At 39.8% G+C, this 16,724-nt stretch overlaps 1 protein-coding gene across 1 annotated transcript in view; it reads left to right on the top strand.

Annotated features, from left to right (window-relative positions):
• tmx3b (thioredoxin related transmembrane protein 3b) overlaps positions 1–15,811 on the top strand; it is a 71,069-nt gene extending 55,258 nt beyond the window's left edge. The window contains exons 14-16 of the mRNA XM_047349943.1: positions 597–726; positions 3,118–3,186; positions 13,133–15,811. Coding sequence (XP_047205899.1) covers positions 597–726; positions 3,118–3,186; positions 13,133–13,390 — 457 coding nt within the window. The 3' untranslated portion in view covers positions 13,391–15,811. The remainder of the gene's footprint in view (positions 1–596; positions 727–3,117; positions 3,187–13,132) is intronic.
• Positions 15,812–16,724: the final 913 nt, after the last annotated feature.

A 16,724-nucleotide genomic window follows, 5' to 3' on the forward strand; every position in this document is an offset into this window, starting at 1 on the left:
ATGCTGCAATGAAATATCTGCAGTAAATTCATAGTGGTGCTGTTTTTAACTTCACAAATCGCCAAATGAACTGAGAACTCTTAAAAACTGAATCTTGAGAAATGCTGATTTAACATGAAATGTGTGTTTCATGTTAGAGAGTAAACCCTCTTTCAGTTCTACGGATTAACATATCAGGATATGATATAAAAACCTTTCATAGCTGTTTTATTCCAGGTCTTTTTATATTTATTTAAAAAAAGATGAACTACAGTAGCAGTGTGTTTATAAAACAAGGTTTCACATTTCCTTATGTTTTTAGCTGTGACTAACAGATACAGCCCCTGAGTTTCCCACTTTTTGCTTTAAATACAGAAGAAACAACAGGATTGCTTTTGTTGTTGGATGTTTTCTCTTTGAAAGAAACCCTGTGGGAAAACTTGGGTTGCTCTCAGTACAAAGGATTTGTTTATCACACCTCTGTATTATCTGTATTTCAATTTGTTCTATAAGATAACTGCATTATGTTCCCATCTAACCATTCACGTTGATAACGGCACCCTGTGGAGCAGAGGTTAAGAAGATTAAATGCCTTGTTCTTTTGGTTTTTTTCTCAGGGAAGTGACAGTGCCCTCTGTTATCATCCTCAACACATCCAACGAGCAGTACTTCCTACCCAGCGAGCCGATTGAGAGCATGGAGCAACTGGTCCAATTCATCAGCAGCGTTCTGAATGGTTCCGCACAGGTTAAAACCCTCGGCTCCTCTCTGGTCTCCCTCCCTTGCTTTCTGTTTATGCTTTCAGCTCAGAATAGCTCATTCACCCTATTCCCCTTGTGTTGTACCATTGTAATTACCTCAGAGGTTCTCATTAATCAGGCATGTTGTCCTGCATTGTAAATCCTAAGAACATATGCACAACAAAATAAATTGCAATCTCCTTTCGCATGTTTAGATTCCACGTTTCTGTCCCCTTTGGACAGATTAAGTACAAGTCTTTTAAATCAAACAGGCAGATTACTACATGGATCTGTAATAATAACATTGAAAAGAAATTCCATGTTTCTTTCCTGCTCTACACTGAAGCTGCCAGATGTATGAAACCATAAACCAAACATTCAGAGGCTCTCGCCTTTTTTTCTGGGCTATTTTTTGTTTTTTAAAACAAACCACCTCCCACCAAACAGGCAGCAGCAGAAAACTCCAGTTTTTTGCCCTCCGGTTTCGGGCAAAGCCTGGACGGTTTCAGACTTTCCTCATCATGACCTTAATGTCTGCCACGAACCTCTCTCTCATGTGGACACATGCAGAATAATAATGGTTGGAAAGTACGTTGCTGTGGGTTTCCAGAGAATTTTTGAAGAATGGGAAATTTTTTTTCTCCTCATGAATGAATACAATCTGTGAACACTGGAATACAGATAGTAAGTTTTGCTTTAGACATAAAAAGACAAGTATGGTGGTCTGTTCCAACTTTCCACTGTGGTTTTTTGTAGAAGATTTTGAGCTTCCCGGTATTGTGGTACATGAACAGCTTTCTACGGAAGCAAATCGTTACCATATTTCAATGAAAAAGCATTTTCAGGAATGCTTTTTCATTTTAAGAATGCGGCTGCATTATTTGACCCATAAATAAAATTAGTAATCAATCATCCTATTTGCATTTGCATTTTCTTCTTCATGACTGCACATTTTATGCCATAATCAAAAAGAAAACAAAGCAGACATTGCTTTCTCGTTTTCGTGGTCTGCTCGCAAAGTACTGCCCAGAACTCGAAAACGAAAAAGTATAACGAGCTGCGGGCGCAGCAGAGTGATGTGAGCAGCCGCTCTTCCTCAGCTCCCTGCTGACCGAGCTACCCATCTTGTTCGGTAGAGGGCACTGTGCACGTCGGCAGTGCATTACATTGCAAACGTGCCGAGAAATTGATTGAATTGCAGCTGGGCCGAGCTCAATTTGTGGCAGTGGCAGGCAGAACTGGTAGTTCCGGTGGCGGGCTGTGGCACCCTCATGGCAGCCTTATGGCCTGGGACATCCAGCGTGTTTTTAAGCATTTATTTATAATTTTCTCTGAGTGAAAATTCAGAATAGCCGCTCGTGCTCTATAATAAACCGGCTGTTTGTGCAATAAATCTTCGTCATCCTTTCAACACGTCACACATACACATAGTGCTATTTATTTTCCATGTCAAGTAAATACAATCACCTTATGTTATGGGTCTAAAGCTGTTTATTAAATAATAATCAATAATGAAATCATTATTTAAAGGTAACAGGCTATAACAACAATGACTTCCTGTTTGCCGATAATCAGCATCAGCTTCCACAAAAACAGCGTTGGCAAGCTTTTACGGCCGGTCTAGCACCTTCTGGCATCCTCGCGGAATCCCCTGCCACCCTGCGGCAGGCTGTGACAGTTCCGGTGGCAGGCTGTGGCGGAACTGCCACAGCCTGCCACCAAAACTGCCAGTTCTGCCAGGCAGTGCCACAAATCGAGCTAGTCCCTGCTGCAATTCAATCAATTTCTCGGCACGTTTACTCTATACTTCTCCCTTTCCAGTAAGGGAAAGAAATGCTCAAGCTACATGCTATAAAAAAGCATTGTGAAAACTTCTGCATGCATGATCCTGCAGCACAAGCTCAGTGTGAAACAGCTGCTACCTAAAAATTAGCCTCATGCCCTCTTCCAGCAAATTTTCCAAGGTCCTGTTTGGGCAGAGCTAATTAACTGGACATCCTGATGAATTAACATCAGCCCACATCACTCATTGGAAGCCCAGATGCTTTTACAGACAAAATGAGGTCAGATGGAGCCAAGCTGAAACAACAGGACACAAACTAGAGATGGGCACATAAAATAATTCTTTGGAAAAACACAAATCCCTATTAAAGAAATGTGAAACAACTCACTTTTTTTAAGTGATGTACAGGATCTACAGTATTGATGAGTGGTTCAAAAAGCTACTGATTCTTGGGAGGAGACACGCTGTTCCTACATTTAGTTTTTAATTTGTGAATAGATAGTGCAATATGTTATATCCATTATCTAAAACCCTACTTAGGCCCAGTTAATGTTTCTTTTTCCAATTTAAGTCTGTAGAAGCTCTTCTGTCCTCATTTCACTCTTTTTTGTGCAGGCATATGGGGGTGATGGCTTTATTCAGCGGGTCAAACGTGTGGCCTTTGATGCCAGGTCCACTATCATGGTAAGTTGTCAAGATTTCTGTACCGGAGGCTGCATGAGGACAGTCAGAGATTATTTCCAAAGCACAGAGCAGCTGTTGTTTTAATTGCTTCTAGTAAGAAAAAAATAAATTCAGAAGTTGTGGACTGACATTAACCAATTTGGGTGAAAGAATGAAAATAGTAAAAATATTTGTACATGCTTATGTCTCTAAAAGGCATTTTACATCATGTCAGACTCTTTCTTTATTGCTTTATGACATTAGAATAACTATTTGTAAGATAATTTTAAATAAAGCTGCAGATCACAGGTATTGGTGTAAGACTGGGTGTGCTAATAAACCAACTATCTGACATTCTCTGTTTCTTAACCTGTTTTGATTTAAGGTGTCTCCTGTTTGATCCAGATAGACCTTAAGTCAAAACGGGTTTCTACCTAAAGAACAACTCTTATCCTGAAACTCTACCTTCTGCACTTGCCCTTTTCTGTGTTTATGAATGCAGTGTAAATACTATGCAGAGAGAATAGAGAGCAGGTGAAAAAAAAACACACTATGTGTCCAAGAAGACATGCAGCAAAACAGTTAGACTTGGAGTGGGAGGAGAAGAGAGGCACAGGAGGCTGGACTTGCTTCTCCTCCCACATTTGCCCTAAGTAGCTTTTTTTGGGAGAGCGAGTGTTTACTCTACCAAGGGCGTGAGGGGAATATATATACAGCTGTGTTGTAATGCTTCACAGTCGACACACTTTGGGTAAAACGTTTTACTGCTCTCAAAAGTGTCCTTAAAGGTGGGACTTGTTACTAAAGCAGTCAATAACATAAAGAACACATTTGCAAGTTAAAATATGTAGCCAAAACTGAACCATGACACTTTGGTCAGTGTTGTCTGGGTTACAAAACCCTTAATAATTCTGGTTTAGAGTGAAATACATTAGCATTCTTATGCTTAATCTTAGAACCTCTATCCATCAGTAATTGAAAAGCTTTGCCTGTATTACAGCCGCAGATGTGCAGGGAGATAACTTTTTTCATGGGTCTGTGGGCAGTTTTATAAATAATATAATATATTATCATTAATATAATATTGGATATGGGCAACAATGGTCTCATTTTTTGTGGTGATACTCTACTGATTCAGAGACAATTTATAAAACATCTTACATGGCCCAAGGAGAAAAAGGACTGGACTGTTGCTCAAGTAAATTTTGAATTTCAATTGGAAAACAAAGAACCACAAGCGTGCCGCCTCCACGCCATGCCAGTAATCCAGAATATTATGCAAAAAAATGCCTGACCTGGTACTGATAGCATCTACTGTATACAACAGTGATGGACTGATTATTATTCAACCCTCTAAAAAGCCTGTTGCAGACATTGGGTGCTCAAAGAATCAAGCGTGTAAGGATATTTCTTTGCAATAAAAATAGTTACTTAAACTCATGAAGCACAATGTCGGTTTATTTTTAGAAATACACCGCCTGACCAAAACAAAAGTCGCCTCCCAAAAAAAAAAAGGTCACACACCTTGGACCGCCTTTAGCTTTGATTACGGCTCACATTCGCTGTGGCATTGTTTCAATAAGCTTCTGCAATGTCACAAGATTTATTTTCACCCAGTCTTGCATTAATTTTTCACCAAGATCTTGCATTGATGATCGTAGAGTCTGACCGCTGCTCAAAGCCTTCACCAGCACATCCCAAAGATTCTCAATGGGGTTAAGGTCTGGACTCTGTGGTGGCCGATCCATGTGTGAGAATGATCTCTCATGCTCTCTGAACCACTCTGTCACAATTCAAGCCCGATGAATCCTGGCATTGTCATCTTGGAATATGCCCGTGCCATCAGGGAAGAAAAACTCCATTGATGGAATAACCTGTTTATTTTAGTATACTCAGGTAGTCAGCTGACCTCATTCTTTGAACACATACTGTTGCTGAACCCAGACCTGACCAACTGCAGCAATCCAGATCATAGCACTGCCCCTACAGGCTTCTACAGTAGGCACTAGGCATGATGGGAGCATCACTTCACCTGTCTCTCTTCTTACCCTGATGCACCCATCACTCTGGAACAGGGTAAATCTGGACTCATCAGACCATATGACCTTCTTCTATTGCTCTAGAGTCCAATATTTATGCTCCCTAGCAAATGTAATCCTTTTTTTCTGGTTAGCCTCACTGATTAGTGGTTTTCTTAAGGCTACACAGCTGTTCAGTCCCAATCCGTTGAGTTTCCATCGCATTGTGCGTGTGGAAATGCTCTTACTTATTAAACATAGCTTGGCGTTCTGTTGTTTTTCTTCAATTTGATTTCACCAAACGTTTAAGTGATCGCCGATCACAATCATTCAGGGTTTTTTTCCAGCCACATTTCTTCCTCGAAACTATCTTTCCAGTTTTTAATAATGCATTGGACAGTTCTTAACCCAATTTTGATAGTTTCTGCAATCTCCTTAGATCTTTTCTCTGCTTGATACATACCAATGATTTGACCCTTCTGAAACAGACTGACATCTTTTCCACGACCACAGAACGTGTTTTTCGACATGGTTGTTTCAGAAATGAGAAGCAACTCATTGCACCAGTTGGGGTTAAGTCACTTGTTGCCAGCTGAAACATAATCGCTCATGCAGTAATTATCCAATGGGAGACTCGTACCTATTTGCTTAGTAAAATCCAAGTGGCGACTTTTTTTGGACAGGCAGTGTGTGTTCATTAAAGGTTTATTAACTAGACTGATTTATCAAGTTTGATTAGCTTAAATTGCAGTAGAACTGGGGGTCTGCAACTTCATGAGCTTCAAGTAGGTCCCAGGACCTTCCAGAGTGGCTCCTGATAACCGTGGCCAAAAACTGTAAAGAACCCTACGTTTTTCAATATTGAATTAATGGAGATGGTAGTTTTAGCAGTTTTTCAGTGTTTTCATTCAATATTTGCATAAACATTCTGCTACAGAATAAGACCGATGGTGCATGCAATATTTTAATAAATTTTTGGTTATTAAGTTGCAAACTATTTGCCTTTTTGACATCATTTTTCATAAATCTAGATTTTTAATACAAGAAAACGTTTCCATCTTCTTTCTTTAAGATTGATGTTTTCTTTATTTTGAAACGAGTACGAGTATTATTACGTAAGTTTGGACTTTTTATGGATCATGATGTGCAAGAATTTTGTTTGGCTGCACCTATAAGCTGCGCTGAAGTAATATTTGTAAAAGACTTGAGTAAAAAAAAAAATGAAATGAAACTCAACCTACAACTCAACAGCTCACTTATGTTTCCCAAAATAAGTGAGCTGTGAGCATCAGAATGACCAGAATAGAACAAAAATGGTTAAAAGACATCATACTGATGCCGAAGAGCTTATCTAAATGGATCTCTGACTGGATCATGTGGGAGCAACAACATTAAGCCTAGTGAGTCATATCCAGACGAGTTAGTACAGTGTAACTACTCCTTACCTCATCTACTGTCTCATTGCTCTGCCATTTACCATCACTTTTCCAGAGGCAATAACCAGAGGTAACCTGAATAATTTTCCTGTCCAATTCTCAGTAGCAGTCACCATCTATGACCAAATGTTCCCGCCTAGACATTTTATATTCTATCTGTGATATTGTCGTCAAATGACACATTTTTCACAAAAAACTAAAACTCTCCTCTGCTGACCTCTGCATTGCTGTTTAAAGTGGAGATGAGGGACTGCATATTTTACCGCAGTGGGATGGAAATTGGAAAAATGTATTAAAGGGAAGAAAGTGAAGTGAAAATTAATATAAATGCCTTAAGTAGGGGCGAGGGAAAGATATCTACTTTTGCAGAGTTCTGTGTGGGTCTCAGACGGTTATGAAACAAATTATTGTTATAGATTATAATGTGCAGGGTGTTCTAATTAGGAAAAAATGAGTGTACAGTTTCACTTACTGAGGGAAGTATGCTGGTGTTCTCCTGAGGACATAAAAGCCTGCACACAGTTAAGCCCAAAATTATTCATATCCCTTGCAGATTTAGATAAAAAAAAAAATATATACATATATATATACATATATATATATATATATATATATATATATATATACACACATTGCTCAAAAAAATAAAGGGAACACTCAAATAACATCCTAGATCTGAATGAATGAAATATTCTCATTGAATACTTTGTTCTGTACAAAGTTGAATGTGCTGACAACAAAATCACACAAAAATCATCAGTGGAAATCAAATTTATTAACCAATGGAGGCCTGGATTTGGAGTCACACACAAACTTAAAGTGGAAAAACACACTACAGGCTGATCCAACTTTGATGTAATGTCCTTAAAACAAGTCAAAATGAGGCTCAGTATTGTGTGTGGCCTCCATGTGTCTGTATGACCTCCCTACAACGCCTGGGCTCCTGATGAGACGGCGGATGGTCTCCTGAGGGATCTCCTCCCAGACCTGGACTAAAGCATCCGCCAACTCCTGGACAGTCTGTGGTGCAACGTGACGTTGGTGGATGGAGCGAGACATGATGTCCCAGATGTGCTCAATCAGATTCAGGTCTGGGGAACAGGTGGGCCAGTCCATAGCTTAAATGTCTTCATCTTGCAGGAACTGCTGACACACTCCAGCCACATGAGGTCTAGCATTGTCCTGCATTAGGAGGAACCCAGGGCCAACCGCACCAGCATATGGTCTCACAAGGGGTCTGAGGATCTCATCTTGGTACCTAATGACAGTCAGGCTACCTCTGGTGAGCACATGGAGGGCCGTGCAGCCCTCCAAAGAAATGCCACCCCACACCATTACTGACCCACTGCCAAACCGGTCATGCTGAAGGATGTTGCAGGCAGCAGATCACTCTCCACGGTGTCTCCAGACTCTGTCACGTCTGTCACATGTGCTCAGTGTGAACCTGCTTTCATCTGTGAAGAGCACAGGGCGCCAGTGGCAAATTTGCCAATCCTGGTGTTCTCTGGCAAATGCCAAGCGTCCTGCACGGTGTTGGGCTGTGAGCACAACCTCCATTTGTGGACGTCGGGCCCTCATACCATCTTCATGGAGTCGGTTTCTAACCGTTTGTGCAGACACATGCACATTTGTGGCCTGCTGGAGGTCATTTGGGCTCTAGCAGTGCTCCTCCTGTTCCTCCTTGCACAAAGGTGGAGGTAGCGGTCCTGCTGCTGGGTTGTTGCCCTCCTACAGCCTCCTCCACGTCTCCTGGTGTACTGGCCTGTCTCCTGGTAGCGCCTCCAGGCTCTGGACACTACGCTGTCAGACACAGCAAACCTTCTTGCCACAGCTCGCATTGATGTGCCATCCTGGATGAGCTGCACTACCTGAGCCACTTGTGTGGGTTGTAGAGTCCGTCTCATGCTACCACGAGTGTGAAAGCACCACCAACATTCAAAAGTGACCAAAACATCATCCAGAAAGTATAGGTACTGAGAAGTGGTCTGTGGTCCCCACCTGCAGAACCACTCCTTTATTGAGTGTCTTGCTAATCGCCAAATATTTCCCCCTGTTGTCTTTTCCATTTGCACAACAGCTGTGAAATTTATTGTCATTCAGTGTTGCTTCCTAAGTGAACATTTTGATTTCACAGAAGTTTGATTTACTTGGAGTAATATTGTGTTGTTTTAGTGTTCCCTTTTTTTGAGCATCCGATACAGATGCCACCTCAACTGACTCCTCTAAATGTGGAGGAGCAGCGTCTCTGCTCCGAGCTCTTCCTGGATGGCCGAGCTCCTCACCCTTTCTCTAAGGGAGTGTCTGCCCCCCTGCGGAGGAAGCTCAAGTTTTGGCACAAACAAATATCAAAACTTTTAAACAGGCGTTGATTCGTAGTTCTCCAAACTTTATGAAAATAATTTTCTTTAGACTTTGGCTGCTTTTTTTATTTATTTTTCATCCAGTTCTTACACATTACCATGACAGCATATTTTCTCAGTACTAAGAAGAAGGGGGAAGTGGACAAATCAATGATAAAGAAGTCATCACAGGTCTAAAAAGAAACTACACTCTCAAGGCACATTAGTAGGGTTACCTATTTAATTGCTTGCAAATGCGAATAGGAAAATAACCAATAAATGCATGTAGGTCTCAAGACGTGGAGAAGACGATTTGCTGATATTTTTGGAAAAAAGCTGATTCGAAGTGACTTTGAACGTGGCTTGGTTGTTGGCACCAAACAGGTTGGTCTGCTGGGATATTCACATACAATCATCTTTTTGGTTGTTCCCGAAAAAGACAAAATATCAGCCCCACTGTCAAACTGTGTTATCTTTGCTGTGTTTTATAAATTTAACAAAAGAAATGGGAATAACTTGTATCTTTGGGCCAGGATGCTACTAAAGATCCAAAGGAAAATCGGTTCCTTAATTGAGTTCTCTGTTATGTGTTGATACAACACTGATTCATCTCCTGAGTTTAGTAAGCTTTGTATGCTTGAATGTTTTGTAGTTTACAGTTAGATTGGTTTAACAAACAGAAAAAAAAAAAGTATGGGTCAAAGAGTGAAAAAACAGCCTATTTCGAAAGGCCTAAGTCGAAAATTGTCAAAAGACTTTCAGAAAGTTGGACAAAATATTGATTGGTGCCACTTTGAAAGATTAAAAGAACTGGAGTCTTAAAAGTAAAACAAAGACATGAATAATGAAGTATTTGTGATGTTTTCCATTAATTCCCGTTTTCTAAAGAAACGTTTATTTTACTGGTATAATTTAGGACTTTCATTAGCGTATAATTTTGGTAAGGAGACTGTATAAGGGCTGTATCTTACGATACGCTTAAAATCTATTAACCTTGGGTCCAACTGTACACTGAAAACCTGTCAGAAACCTGAAGAAAGGCTAAAAAAAAAAAACAATCGTACTCCATTGACATCAGTTAAAAACAAAACAAGAATCACAGTAAAACAGCCAAATTTCTATCTCCAGTAGCAAACATCTAAAATAATATGACAAAACTAATTAAGGTTGAAATGTTGAAGCCTGTGTTAGTTTCTGCAAATCATCTGTAATCTGCTTAATAAACACACCAGACCTAGTGGTGCGTTGCAAATGAATAAATACATCACGGTGTGTTTCATCTGAAGCCTAAAAGCATTTTTTCTGCTCATATATTCTGATCTGTAAATAGCATCTATTGAGAGAGGTTTGATGGTTCTATTAAACACTGACTTACCCCAGAACAGCTCAAAAACACCAAACAGATAAAATATTAGTTTCTGCTTTTTATCTGTCAGAGGGTGTTGAGAAATAAGGGCAGAGCTTGATTGTTTCATAAGGAGATGAAACTAAGCTGAGGGGCCCCTTTGACCCCTGTTTCCTCTGATGTGTGCCTGCATTGTGCTTCCTCTTAAATGCCTATCACGGACAATGCACATGTGAAACTTCTTGGCAGCTTCTTTATGTCTCACCCAGAAGCCAAGCGATCAGGCAGCATTCTTGGTACCACTGGGATGGGATACACACAAAATCGAATTCAAGGCTTCTACGCAAGTTCAGTTTGGTGTGTATTTTTCGCTTGTTCACACCAGGTTAAAATTGTACTTTCTGGCTCAGATATATACATACACATGGCACCAATATTTTGTTTAGTTGGACTTCTACCAAATACGTCTGCTAGCCATCAGAAGCTTCTGGCATATTCCTGACTGGTGCTTGACCACTTTTCTCAGCACAATTGGTACATTTAATTTAAAATGGTTGAATTCCGAGTATAGAGCCTACATTATAGCTCAATGTCAGCTGGCTTTATTCCTTATAGAACCAATTTGGATATTTGTTGGGGATCATTGTCCTGTTGGAGCACCAACTTGAGATCAGACCCATATTGATAAACCCAGATAAAAAGACATTTGAGTTCAGGAACAACCCAAAGAACCACCAAAGCTCGAGCCTACCATGAACTGAGACTGCCGGAACAAACATTTTCTATATTATCGATCATTCAGAAGCCATATTTTCCATTTAACCTGACCAAACATGGTGATTACAAAATTGTTGCAAAATTTTAAGACTTATTCTGTCTACACTGAAGCCAGTTTTACATCGCCATGGCGTGAGTGGTGCCAACCAAGACCCAAGCTCCTGCTCCACTCACATTTTCTGAAGTAAAGATGAGATGGTCAGATGAAACAACTAATTAGCTAGTTGGCCACAGTGGCAAGAAGAATGTTTGGAGGAGTCAAGGTGAAGCTTTCAAAACTAATAATACTGTAGTGACTCTCAAGCATGGTGGTAAGTTCATATGGATGGTCTGTAAGGGAGTGCCTGGACCCCTGTGGAGGGAACTCATTTCAGCCACTTCTATCTGGGATCTCGTTCTTTCGGTCATGACCCAAAGTTCATGCCCATAGGCGAGGGTAGGAACATAGACCGACTGGTAAATCGAGAGCCGATCCGTCTTGTCAATCTCCCGCTCCATTCTCCTCTCACTTCTGAACAAGACCTCCTCCACTTGAAGCAGGAGCTCCCCTCCAACATGGAGAGGGCAAGCCACCGTTTTCCGGTTGAGAACCATTGCCTTAGAATTTGAGGAGCTGATTCTCATTCCAGCCGCTTTACAATTGGCTGCGAACCGCCCGAGTGGATGCTGTGGGTCTTAGCTAGAGTGGGCCAGCAGGACCACATCATCTGTGAAAAGGAGAGATAAAATCCACTGGTCCCCAAACCATACCCCCTCCAGCCCTTGGCTGCACCTAGAATTCTTGTCTGTGAAAGTTATAAACAGGACCGGTGACAAAGGGCGTCCCTGTTGGAATCCAACATGCACCGGGAACAGGTCCGACTTAATGCCAGCAATGTTTGTACAGACTGGCACCATCTGTGAATGTATTTTAAGACAACACATTAACCACACTGCTTCTTTGTGCAACATCATTGAAAAGTCAGGTGGAATCAGTGAAGATTTTAGTACTTAGGCAAAATGTCCAGATGCTTTATGGTGCCACATTCATCTGTTCAAACAGCTAAATTCAATTATAAACCCTATGGGAATATCATCATACCGTTCATGGAGGAGGTTGGTCCTTTTCCAGAGATGAACGTGTTTTGATGCGAAATGGTTGTATCAACCCCAGAACAAAAGGAAGATACCTTGTAAAGTTGCAGGGTGAAGTTGGTAGGAGAGTCATTGTCTCCAGTGAAACAAATCCTGCCCCAACATTGGCTGAAAGGCCTCTCATTGAGGAGGTCATTACATTTGTAGTAGTGAAGAATACAAATATGAGGGTACCTACTGTAATAACAATAGTGGCTCTTTTTTAATTAAGGAATTATGCAGAGAATAATTAGAAAAGCAAAAATGTTGATCTCTCACGTGGTTTGAAGTTAAATCTTGCTAAAGATGGAGATGGGCAGTATGGATAAATTAAGATAATTTTTAGTTTGGAGTGGTTCTTTGCAGATTAGAAAGATAACCTGTTACTTATGGGGCCAAGAACGTAGTGCTGAGTTTGTGCTTTTTCAAAGTTTTAAAGTTTTGGTGATTTCAGACAATTGTATTTTCTATAGCACAGACTATGTATTAATTATCATAGCATATCTAAATTAACAAGGAAAAGGAAGCAAAACATATTTTTTTTACACAATCACTGCTAACTCACTTGAGCTTCTTATTAAGGTAGTCTGAGAGTGTAAATTATCATCAAAGGGGCCATTAAAAAGCATTTTGCTGTAAACTGAATCCACTCTGAGATCTTGGACCCCACAGGAGACCCTTTTGCTTTGCCTGGGTAATCCAGACTTAATTAAGACAAGGAATGAAGTTTAACGAAGGGAATCTTGGCAAATGTTAATTTATGCAGATGATTAATGGCTTTTACTGCTGGTAAGTGTGTGCATATTTAAATAGGATGCCAGAGTTTCAAGATATTAATCTAACTTCCTTTTCTTGTTGTTTTTCGCCATGTCTTTCCCTACCTCTTTCCCCATCTTTTCCTCTTTTTGTTCTTCGGCTGCTTTTTTTCACCGGCATCAGTCTGTGTTTCGCAGCTCTCCTCTGCTGGGCTGCTTCCTGTTTGGCCTCCCGCTTGGCGTAATCAGCCTGATGTGCTACGGCATCTGCACAGCCGAGTCGGATGATGGCTCGGATGAAAAAAGGGAGGGGCTCACTGACGAGGAGGAAGAAGAGGAAGAGGAGGAGGAGGAGGAGCAGCGTCAAGCTGCTGAGCTGGAAGGCCCCGAAAATGAGGAGGATGTTGGAGAAAAGAATCCCGAAGAGAAGAAAACAGATTAATGCAGGGGCACACGCCGGATGGAAGATGATTGGCTTAGTCAGCTGCAGTGACATGAAACTCGAAGACATATGTGTGTGACGCTACTTTGCTCCTTTGTTTTTCATCTCACTTCCACTCAAAGCCCCTCCAGCACCAACTCGTTTTCTACCTTTGAGTTCTGTGTATTGGTGTGTTGGATTGGCGGCCTGTCGAAGTCTCCGAGTTAAAAATAACAGTGTATTCAGTCACAGAGCGTCAACAAAATTTACGAGAAGAAGGGATGGCTGTGAACATACCACCTTATTTATTGATATCCAACCATGTGATGAGTTTCACTCAGCCTCATATTGTTACATCATTCAAAACCACTAAAAGACATTTCCTTTAATATCCTGAAGTGTTTCATTTTTTACCTGCTTTCATCCTTACGATATTTAAAATGAAACATTTTGCCTTTGAAATCTATTAGAAAACATTTACACTGAGGTGTTTGTTTGCCTCTGTCCATCTGCCTACAGTGCTTTGCTGGGGTATTTGTACCCCTTGAAATCTTTCATATTTGTCATAAAAAACAACCAAAAAAATCGTTGTATGAGGATTTTTGTGATAGATCAGTACAAGTTTTGACTTCATTTTACAGTGGAACGAAAATGATACATGGTTTGTTGCAAGTCTTTCAGGGTCTCTACCAGCTTTGCACATCTAAAGAGCACATTTTTGTTCATTGATTGTTTTTGCAAAACAGCTCAGGCTTAATCAGAATGCATTTAGAGCATCCGTAAAGATCCATTTTTGAACCTTTCCAAAAATTCTCTGGCATGGCTAATAGTTGTCCTGACAACAGATTCTCCCACCTAAGCTGTGGATCTCTGCAGCTCCCCCAGAGTAACCATGGAATTCTTGTCTGGTTCTCTAATGAATACTCTCTAGGTGGGTGGCCGTGTCTTTGCTGCAGCTTTACTCTTTCCATAAATCTTCATTATGTGTTGAAAGCTTAGGATGTTGTTTTAGGGCACAAGTCGTCTAGACTTTATTTACTTATAGGATGACCTCTGAAAGCAGTTGGCATTATTTTAGTTCAGAGTAAATGTTCGTCTTTCACAGAAAATCCCCCAGAATACACAGAATTCTGTTGTAAGGCATCAGAATGTGAAAAAGTTCAAGGTGTATTAATACTTTTGGAAGGGCATGTAAATGGGAGTTCTTGTTAATGTTTGTAGAGAGAAAAAGAAGTGCCCAAGAAGGAGGATCTGCCATAAATGTACTGTATGACATTGCCTGAAAACATTTTTCCTTGTTCTTGAATGGGTGCAAAGTGCCGAGACAGTCTTGCATTTTAGCCTATTTTTCTGTCAGCTACCTATCCATTTAGGCTGCAACATGACGAGAAGCGCTTGAATGGTAATTTGTATCACTCTCCATGATGCCAGAAATGTGTATTTCCTTTTAAAAAAAAAAAGAAAAAAATCTATTTCCAACCCAAAAGTGACCAACCTACTGAAAACATCTTGTATAGATGGGTTCTACCTGTCAAGCAAAAGCCATAACATGCATCAATGGCTCCTGTGGCTCTCCTAACAAGTCTTATTCCTCAAATAGAGAGGAGCTGTATGTTGGCACGTTTCATTCTGTCCTCCATCACTGGTTCCTTTATGAAATTTCCTGGCAGGAGAAAGTTTACATCCCAGTGATGTGACATGCACACTGAGCATAATAAATATGAGGACCTTTTTTGTTGCATCCTATTGTCAAATGGCCTCAAGGCTAACTTTATCTTTTTTCATTCCTCTGACAAATATTTGTGAATTGGATTAAGTCCTTAACGGGTTATGGCTTCATCTTTTAAACATCACTTACTATAAATGATATGCTGTTTATTTTATGACCATTGCACAAAATGGTATAGATTGGTTGGACTTTGAGATTAAATTTATTGCTTTGAAAACATGCTGGTGCTCATAAAATAATTTCCCTTTTTATTGTTTTTATTTTTATTTTTTAGAAATACCAGACAATTTTTCCAGCACTGATTTGTCTGCCTAATTCAGAATATTATGGAAAATGCATCTCATGTCCCTTTTGAAATTTGAATATAGAACTTTAAATGTGTGAAAACCGGGAGGGCAGTTACAGTATGCTGGCGCTGCTAATAGATGAAATATGCTCACCAGCAGCTAATTAAGTAACATAAACCAGAAGAATTTCAGGTGCTGTTTAAACTCACACTATTGATTTAGACTTCACTGCAGAAGTAGGCCTAAATTTATTTTTAACAAATGGAGGTCATCCCAATTATCTACTGTGAAACTGAGCTTCCCATGCCTTGCCATTTGGTCTTTGTAGTTGCCTACTGTTCTTTAGCAAACTTCCTCTTTTAGTTTGAACTAAGATGTGGAACTTTATTACAAGTTTAAAATATTTAAATAAAGATTTCCCCCTTTTTTGTGGTTGGTGTCTGTTTTTTCTGTTGTGTACTCCAAGGATCTATTTTAGGCCCCATTCTATTCTCTATTATAAATGATTTGGGACAGGAACAAAATGCTGCCAAAGTACATTTATATGCTGATGACAGTCATTTATAAAGCAATACCCTAAAATCAAGCTGTAGAACTTTTCCTGAAAGCCTTTTAACCATCTTTTAGTGTGGCTAAAAATGATATCAAACCAATTGATTATATAGGGCCCATTTTAGTTGGCCCTATAGAATAACCTTTCTGACAGACCAGCTGCAATAACTAACAGTGTTCCCTACGGATTTATTATATCCCCCTTGTGTTTTACATCTTTATAAGTTAATTAGGATTGGGACAAATATTTGCCAAAATACATCTATATGCTGATGACAATCACTTATGTAACTGTACCATAAGATCAAGTGAAGGAGTTTTTCAAAAACATTTTTTCAGTCACTTCATTATTTTTTAAAACTAAAGTTGGATATTAACTCAAAGACTAAGTTTATTTAACTCATGCTTGTGTTGAAACAGGTCTTTCTTCCATTCTTACAGTAGATGTTAAAGAAAAGAAAAGTTTGTTTATAAACGTTTTGAATCAGATCCTGATGTACAAAAACAAGAAAACCTTTTGTCTGACATTAAAGCAGACTATAAAATATCCTGACTTATGCAGATATTTATCATATCCTGGAAAAAAAGTATTTCACCCACACCTGAAACCTGTGGGGCAGTGGCACTCAAAGGCACATTAGAATAAAACAGCTTTAAACTCAACCATCTGGAAAGTTCAGCAAGAAAACTGCTTTGAAATCAGTTGAAAAACAACGTCTCCGAAGATAGTAGGTAAAATATTATTTCTTTTGTTGTCAAGGACAAATTTGAAACATGTTATCCATGG

Source organism: Girardinichthys multiradiatus, chromosome 21, assembly GCF_021462225.1.
Source record: "Girardinichthys multiradiatus isolate DD_20200921_A chromosome 21, DD_fGirMul_XY1, whole genome shotgun sequence".
In the NCBI taxonomy this organism is placed as follows: domain Eukaryota; kingdom Metazoa; phylum Chordata; class Actinopteri; order Cyprinodontiformes; family Goodeidae; genus Girardinichthys; species Girardinichthys multiradiatus.